The following is a 9301-nucleotide window of genomic DNA, read 5'->3' on the forward strand; positions in this document are numbered from 1 at the left end:
GTTGCTTTTTTTTTTTGTCAACAAAAAGAATCAGCTCAAACGAGCCAATTGGTAGGTAAATTGTTAAATTTTTGGTTGCTTACTACTGTAGTTAATTATTCTTGTCGTTGACATGCAAAGGATTTCAATTGTGTTGGCATTAATTTCCCAACAGTTTAATTCAAGTAGTTGATAGTTTAATATGGGGAAAAGGTTAAAAAAATGGTTGAGGCAAAAAAACTGATAAAACTCATTTATTTACTAAATCAATATTTATGTGTATTTTGTTAAGCAAAAACGCAAGTTTAAGTTTTTACGTTTTCTAAAATTTTAGTAAAAAATCATGAATGATTAAAAACTTGCATAATCGCATTACAAAACGCCATTATAGGCGATTATGCAAGTTACCAATCAAAGTCATAATATTTAAGCATCAGACCACCATGTGAAGATATCAAAACATTTTTATAAACTCTAAACTATAAACACATCCTCATATCAAAAACGTTAACGCAAAAACATGGCGGCATCAAGAACAACAATGATCATCATTTTTGTTCTCTGTCTCTCATGTTAGCTTATATATAATATATATATCTCTGAACTTTTGATTAGTCGATCTATAAAACCGAATAAAATATTAAATATGGTATGTGTTTGCAATTAATAGGTACATTGTTGGTGAATATCTTTGGAGTACAAACCAATGATGCATCATGCAAGACAACAAAAGAGTGTGTGGTGCGATGTTCCGATGAAGATGCAAAATGTATAAGTCACGGGGAGTGCCATTGTCCGCTCCTAAAAGTAAATATCTTTGGAGTACACTTCAATGATGCATCATGTCTGACAACAAACGAGTGTGTGGTGCGATGTTCCGATGAAAATGCGAAATGTATAAGGACTCACGGAGAGTGCCAGTGTCCGCTCTGAAAATTCGAGATTGAGGCGACCAATAAGCTATGCAAGAAGGATAGTGATTGTCGAGCTAAGCATCAATGTCCTAGGGATTATTATCATGCTGGCGTCACTGGAGAATGTACTTGTATCCTTATTTGAGAAAACATTACTCAATTATCATTTAAATATGAAATTCTACTAGTCATTACTCAATTATCATTTAAAACCCGACCGGAACCGACCCAAAAAACAGAAGAGAATTGAACAGAACACAAAGCCGATGAAATAACGTATCCAATTACTAAACTCGAAAACTAATATCGAACCTGAACCGGAACCAAGAGCTGAATGGGTACCTGCAATACCCAAAATATAATAATATATCTAAAATATTAATTTTTTTAACAACGAAATATAAGATTACCTCAAAAGAGCCAATTGGAGGGTGGAGAATCTTTACATAAGTAACAACATGCGTTTGAGTACGAACTTGTCGTGCCAATTGATCTGCAAGCACATTTGCATTCCTAGAGATTAGGGACAAAGAGAAGCTTTAATATTCTTCTATGTCCAACTTGATGTCCTCGAGATAAGCTGAAAAGGCTAGCTAGTCAGATAGGAAATACACCATATTCACCAAATCTGAACAGTCTACGTAGAAAGCCACATCCATGTAGACATGACCTATCATACGTTGCATAGCCCAAACAAAGCCTTCCACTTCAGCATGAAGTGGAGAAATGCTATGCCGAAACTTGGAAGCTCCCATAATCTGCATTATATACACTCAACCAAAGATAAGCTCACTTATGTTTTATCTTTATATTTTTATATACACTCAACCAACGAAAAAATGATATTTCCTCTGTTTCACAAAAATGTCGTTTTGACACATTCACACAAATTAAGAAACACAATAAAAAATTTATATATATACACTTATTTAATAAGTGGTTAATGAGTTATTTTAGTTCTAGATTAAGGGTAAAATAAGGAATTTTTAGTGTAAAATATGCATTGAAAATGTAGAATGACACTTGATAATAGGTTTTTTGTATGTCTGTCCTAGTAGGTTTAATTAACCTTATGTAGTTGTAGTACTTAAGGTGTCAATCAAAATGGGATGATATGCAATCAAGCAATCACAAGTTAAGCCAATTCAATGAGTGGATTTATATCTAACAATCCTAGAATGATCAGAATGCAAAACAGAAATGAACTACAAAACTAGAAACGAACATGCATGACAAGAAGCGAACATGAATAAGTAAAAGTAGAAACAAGTCTAAGCATGAACTGAACAATAAGAACTGAAACGGTCTCATGCATGCAATAACAATTAGAAAGATAGAAGTCCTAAGGATGTGAGTAATTGATGTCGTCGGAGTCTCCTAGTCTACAGAGTGTTTAACATGCCACAAGCAAACTATCCATAAATAATGAACATCACGACTTAGCTAATCCAATCTCATGGCAGAAGCTACTCAGACTCAAACACTTCTAAACCTACCTCTCGCTAGAGAAACATGGCCAAGCAGGCATGACGAACCAGTTCATTCACGTCAACAAACATCCTAGACAACTAATCTCTTAGGCTAGACATGTAAGTCTATGGCACTAGTTAGTCAGATTCATCAAACACTTTTTGGGTGTGGAAATGTCTAAGACCTAGTTCAAATTCATCAGAGAGAAACTAGCATTTCTAACTCTAGTCCAGAAGGAAAACACACAAATATAAGCTTAAACACCCTATATACTAAGATTCTCCACCTAATCTATCCCATCCTCAAGAAATCTTACACTACTCAGATCTAGAAATCATCATCACCAAGAATACAAACCCCAAAAACATTAAATCAAGCATAATCAGATAGACAAAAATGAGATGAACAACTTTGTAAAAGAAATCAAATGCAAAAACTCAAAAATTTAAAGATATATATATGGATTACAAAATCAGAAAACGTTTAAGGTGGCTGTAGATAAACCTTAAGGTAAAAAACCGATCTCTTGGGTGAAGACTTAAAAGAGTATTTATAGCAAAACATGGAAAGCCCTAAAACATAAAACGACAAGATAGAGAGGTGCTTCAGGAATCTTCTGAAGTGTACGAGACGGGTCGTTCTAGTCGCATGTCTAGCGTGGTCGGTCGAGTCGAATGTCATCTCTTCCAGGCATGGTGGGTAGAGTGGGATGACATCCATTCCAGACGTGATGGGTCGAGTGGGATGACATCCATTCCAGGCGTGCTTGGTCGAGTCCCATGTCGTCTCTCCCGGAAGTGTCGGTCGAGTCGCATGTCTAGAGTCGCATGACTTGAATCCTGGAGTCGCATGCCTGGAGTCGCATAAAATGAGTCCTAGAGTCGTCGGTCGAGTCGCATGTTTGGAGTCGCATAACTTGAATCCTGGAGTCGCATGCCTGGAGTTGCATGACTTGAATCTTGGGAGTGGTGCTAAGGGTTCATTCGGTTTCAACAGTCTAGACAGCTCCTAAATACCTAAAATACTCCAAAATGCACAATGCAATGCAGAATTCATGCATAACTACCTAAGTATGCATTCTATGCAAAAGAGACTAACAATAATGCAAAATAATGAGTTATCCTAACTAAATGCATGATACATACATGCTAAGGAGAGACAAAATATAAACATATCAACACTCTTTGTAAAATAGAGGGAATATTATTTAGTACAAACGGTAATATAATGTGTGAGATCGTCTTATATATTTAAATCATATATTCCATTTATTTCTTGTTAATCCATTTTCTAAAAAAGTTGTTTCAAAAATATGTATTTTTTAATTTCTCCATGCATTTTTTAATAGTTATTAATGATGAATTGTAAATCTAAAGAAAAAATCACTACGACCTATTAAGTTGTAGAAAAATATAAATCACAAAGATAATGCATTTATAAAAAACTTTTAATGTGTTTTCTTAATATATATTGAAAGTTTAAAAATGAATTAATTAATAACAGAGGGAGTATTAAAACAAAATGAAGGGAGTACGTTTTTCCATCATTTTATGTTATGAGTTTCCTTTAGCGAAATGCAATTTGTAAGCTACAGTATATTTTTCTTAACATAAAGAAATAACAACGGCCAATACTTTAATTTACTCTATTATGTTAGAAAAAAAACTGATTTTAGGGAATCGCTCTCTCTATTATTCTCTATTCCATATAATATAACACATATATATATATATATAATACTAGAGATTTAGATTTACACCAAGTATACTAATAAGCTAATAATAGACGGACAATTTTTGGGTTCACCCTTCTTATTCACCCCCTTTAAATTAAGAAAACAAATTATAATTAAAAAAACAACTTCCGTAGATCAATCAATTTTTAAAATTGTTAATTTTAATATTATATTACAATTTTTAATTATCACTTCTAAACTCAACCATTTTTTATAAACTCAAACTGACATATAATTTTGTTTAATTATAAAATCTAAACCTAAACACTTTTTTGTAAACCCAAACCGATATATAATTTCGTTTAATTGTAAAATCTAAACCCTAAACACTCTTTTATAAACTCAAACTGACATATAATTTTATTTAATTGTAAAATCTAAATCCTAACCACTCTTTTATAAACCAAACCGACATATAATTTTATTTAATTGAAAAATCTAAACCCTAACCATTATTTTATAAACCCAAACCGACATATAATTTTGTTTAATTGTAAAATCTAAACCCTAACCACTCTTTTATAAACCCAAACCGACATATAATTTTGTTTAGTTATAAAATCTAAATCCTAACCATTCTTTTATAAACTCAAACCAACATATATTTAAACTCTAATTTTCTTTTATAAAACCAAACCGACATAATTTCCTTAATAAAAGATCTACATAATTTGTTTCTTTAATTTGTTTTATTTTTTTTAATTTTAATTTTAATTTTTTAATTTAAATATGATATGATATGTCATATTATTGTATTCTGATTGATTAATTAAGAGGGGTGAATGAGAGTTGTTCATCCCTAGGGGTGAACCCAATAATTTTTCTTTCGCTTACCAACGTATTCGAGGTTTCTTATTTTTCTTTAGAACACGAACGATGTCATGTCTTCCACATTTAGGCACTAAGTCTAAACAACAGGGAGAAAAAAAAGAATTAGTTTACCCATTTAGCAGTTTTCAATATGTTTGTAGATGGTAAAAACAAATGTAAATGGTTCTCCGTCTATGATTTTCAAAGTCATAACTCGGACGAAAGGCATATAATTATATAAAAAAAGTATGAGCGAAGAAGACAAAGAAAGATATAATTGAAGTTACATGAAAAATGATTTGCTTCTTTCCAGAATATTTTCTTTGGTTTATACATTGAAATAATTGCACACAGACTCGCATATCTTTCTTTACCCCTCCCTAAACGACTCAACATTTTCAACAGAAGTAATAAAGCTACCGTCTCTCATAGTTAGTTCTACTCATTTTGAAAGACAAAAAGCACAGAGTGATCACAAATGAAGAAAGAAAGAAAAAATGGAAAGAACTTATGAATTACCTCTACTTTGAAACAAGTTTGATGTCTGAATTACATTGAACCCAAGTTGTCGTGAAGTGGGAGCCATATCAAAGAATAAAAATAAACAGCTTTTGGAGTCTGCTGGAGAATGGTAAGAATGGTGGTGGTTGATCAAGGAACTTATATCTCTGGGTGACAAATTACGACCAGATGATTCCTCGAACCGCTCCAATATACTCACAATTACTGTTTTGTTAGTTGCTTTGCCAATAAATTGTAGATTGCTGGCTAGTCGCTCTCACTACTATGTCTATCTGCATATATCCCAAAAAGGTTATAATTAGCTTTCGAAAAAAAAATCCACAGCCAAATTCTTAGTCGATTGCAATATATTGGGAGGGAATCAAGACGTAAATCTAAGTGGTAGGTACCTCCCGATGATCTTTTTCCTTCCATTGCGTCTTTCTTATCTTGGCAACTTGCGCAGAGGAATGGACCATCCCACGGACGAAGCTTACGGCAATTATCCGATCCTGCATGGATTGAGACACCTTCTCCAGGTTTCACTTCTACTTGACACACAGCACACATGAACAACTTAAACATATTGCAAAGCGGGTACTTTGTATCTAATCTGCAATAAACAGCAAAAAAGTAGAGTTAAAGAAGATTAGTCTATGGAAATGAAGTTATCAAATATGAAAATTTTCTATTTCATACTATACGCGCAAATACATTCAGAGAATCACACCTTTCTGAAAGCATGGCAGAGCCCTCTTCAAACAGTTCTTCAACTTCATCAGGTTCTGCATACTCTTTCTCAATATTAGAAGAGGAGTCAGATGTTTTTCTTTTGAACATGGACTTTAGCATTCCTTTCCCTTGCTTTTTCGGAGGTGGCACCGAAGCAGCCGGTTTTTCTAGTGGCAATATATCAACAACAATACAGGTTGTATCATCGCGAAGACCTTTTTTCCCCACAGCTTCCTGTGTGAAATAACGAAACATCAAGGTACTATAAAGGGAAGTACAGAATATATAAGAAATAAAGCAACGCAGATAGTATACCTTAACAATATGCTCTGCGGAAGATTCAGGTGGCAAACCCCGGCAACAATCAAGAGCCTCTTCTGCAGATATTGCATCCCACACACCATCACTTGAGATTATAAGTCGACCACCAGCTGAAGACAACTACATAACCAAAATAAAATAGATATATCTGTCAGGACTCAGGAGAAACTCAATACTTAGAATGTCAGCTAGTGCTATAACTGCACAAAGATAAAAGTTAGATTAGATTTAGTAATGAGTTTTGAACCTTGACTTGCTTGACATAAGGAACTGGAACAATGTATTCGCCAACATCCAGATCTCCAATGGATCTTGAGAGACACAGACCACCAGGCCAACATCTAAGAGGACCAATCTAAAACAATAAAATATAGTTATTAGAATTCTTCAATTTGACAGCACAAAGATATTTCCTATGTGTTACATTCTACAAAGCTACTATAATTTGACAGCCTGGATGCTCACGGTTCATTAGCTACGTATATTACAGTTTTCATGCTAGATGCTACAGTCTGGCAAAAAGATCCAATCCTGAAACCTCATCCTAGAAGTTTGCACTCAGTTACCTTTTAGTTATACGTTACTAGAATCAGGAGTAAACGATAACAAAAGACTGAATCCACACAGAGGAAAGAGTCAAGTATTATCTAATAAAATTACCTCAGTACCACCACCAGTATTTAACCGACCAACTTCACCACCACTTGCAGTGACTCGATCTCGCCTGATAAGAAAAAAAACAAAATGTTGTGATGTCATAACTGTAACTAATATCAAGATTTATCAATAATTGGGTGAACAGCAAGAACAAAACTGACTTACTCTTCTTCGTTTATTTCAAGACGATGATCAGCAGACAAATAATATACACCGCCCTCAGCAGGCTCAAGTATGCAACGAGAGTCACCAACAGATGCAACACTCACCACCCATCCTTCTACTATGACAAAAGTTACTGTCGTTCCAGACGTCCTTGCTAAAATGCATGAAAACAACAAGACCTCAAACACAGCCTTTACCAGGATGATATAAGACTATAAAGACACCACAAGTTCACATTTGGAGACTTCAATCACATCACAGGGGCTTTCGTTGATAACCAAAACAATCTAGTTACACAATAATACAGAGTTCATACCTCTTTCCTGGAAATCTTTATCAGTTTTCACAAATCCTGCAACCAAAGCCCTAGGAAGTGCCGCAACCCACTCATCTCTGTTAAGATCAGAGGGTATTGCAGCTAAAACATTGTTCAGAAGGTTCTCCTTAGTGTAGATAGCTGCTGCAGAACCATTGTGTCCATCAAAAAGCTGCAATAATACGATGTAATGTATCAACTACAAATATCCATACCAAAGGATTAAGTAGATTACGACGGCATGTCAATCACATCATTACACACAATGTGCGTGTCATTCATTCCTCAACAGATGTGCAATCAATCAAAACATAGTAAGGTCCAAAGAGTACCAAGAAAAGAAGATAAAGTAAATGTACCCCATAAACTGAGAAGGTAGTAACGCCATCTCCCATGACCCGTTGGCACTCTGTCTTAACAAGTGTAAAATCCTCTCCCTTCTTGCTTTGGTTAGCCTGGCCATGTATAAGTTCAGGATTGTCTATCTTTTCATTAGCTGATTCACGCTTTAGCAATACAGAAAGCGGAACTGTATGATGTTCTCCCTTTGTTGACATTGTCTTCCCCCTCTAAGCTTACAAAAACAAAATCAGAAACTGAGACTAAAATACTTCCTCTAGTTCTTCACCATCATACAAAAACCTGATACACAAAAAAAAAATAAAAAAAAAATTCAATAATCACAATCTCTTGAATTCAGTATAACTCTGATAAACAATTCCTGAAACGATCTAAAACTTGGTTTCCAAGTTATTCCATGCTAAAGCCTACAGATTCAACAGATGCTTCTAAAAAATTGCGATCCACATTACTGGATCAAAACTCGAAAACATCAAATTAGATCTTCAAACGAAAAAAAAAAAACTAAATACAGAATCAGAATGCGTCTTCGAAATGATCCTTCGCGGATGAATCCAGTAAAAAAATCGAGGATGAACACAAAAAATCAAACGCAAACGAATGATCTGAAAATGAGAAACGCAGATTTTTTCAACGAAAGAAGCGATAAAACTCAAAAGAATCTAAGAATCTCGGTAACGATCACATCGTGCGAAGGAAACAACAACGGGGGGGGGAGATTAAAGAGAAGCGTTTACGATTTGGATTTTGTTGCAATCAGGCGGCGATTTGGAGAATGGAGAATGAAGATTACGCGAAGAGAGACGAAGAAGCTGACGATTCATCCTCCGATCGAGAATCACGGATCCCGGCGATGGTGAGAAATGCCATGGTTTCAACAGCCGTAAGAGAGAGAAGAGAGAAGAGAGAGATTAGAGAAAACGCGCAAAGAGAGGAAGGTGAGGTCTCTTTCTTCTCTGTCTCTTTTTTTATTTGTTTTTTTTGTTTTTAATCAAGAAAGAAAAAGAAAAAATCTTCCGCCGTTCTCGCAGCAATAAGCACTGTATGTGTTTTTATTCGGCGCTAATTGAAACGCTGTCGTTTTCAGCTCTTCACGTGGTCGACCTGGCTTAACCCCCTAAATCTCGGATTTATGAACACACAAAATTCAACCCATATATACGTGTACACATTTAGATTTGGTACTTAAAAAGACCTGGATCTTGAAATGTTACTCTATTTTGTGTTATGGTTTATAATTATTATAGGTCAAATATTAAACGTAGACTATTTTCACATTTCTGTGTAAATTCTTTTATAAAATATTTATAAGTACTTGTCTTTTTTTTTTTTTTTTTTTTT

At 34.5% G+C, this 9301-nt stretch overlaps 2 protein-coding genes across 3 annotated transcripts; one reads left to right on the forward strand and one right to left on the reverse strand.

Annotated features, from left to right (window-relative positions):
* Positions 459 to 935, forward strand: LOC104758033 (defensin-like protein 289). Its single transcript, XM_010480837.1, has 2 exons — positions 459 to 551; positions 650 to 935. The coding sequence occupies exons 1-2, from the start codon at positions 500 to 502 to the stop codon at positions 910 to 912; spliced, it is 315 nt and encodes a 104-aa protein (XP_010479139.1). The 5' UTR covers positions 459 to 499; the 3' UTR covers positions 913 to 935.
* On the reverse strand, positions 5192 to 8945 carry LOC104758034 (probable protein phosphatase 2C 12). Of its 2 annotated transcripts, none has more exons than XM_010480839.2 (10): positions 8754 to 8945; positions 7960 to 8242; positions 7601 to 7772; positions 7285 to 7438; positions 7123 to 7186; positions 6710 to 6817; positions 6457 to 6582; positions 6140 to 6375; positions 5820 to 6022; positions 5192 to 5702 (listed from the first exon to the last, which is right to left on the reverse strand). In XM_010480839.2, the coding sequence occupies exons 2-10, from the start codon at positions 8155 to 8157 to the stop codon at positions 5677 to 5679; spliced, it is 1287 nt and encodes a 428-aa protein (XP_010479141.1). In that variant the 5' UTR covers positions 8158 to 8242; positions 8754 to 8945; the 3' UTR covers positions 5192 to 5676. The 2 variants fall into 2 exon arrangements, with proteins under 2 accessions (XP_010479141.1, XP_010479140.1); XM_010480838.2 differs by having other exon boundaries at positions 8698 to 8943.

Source organism: Camelina sativa, chromosome 17, assembly GCF_000633955.1.
Source record: "Camelina sativa cultivar DH55 chromosome 17, Cs, whole genome shotgun sequence".
NCBI classification, from domain to species: Eukaryota; Viridiplantae; Streptophyta; class Magnoliopsida; order Brassicales; family Brassicaceae; genus Camelina; species Camelina sativa.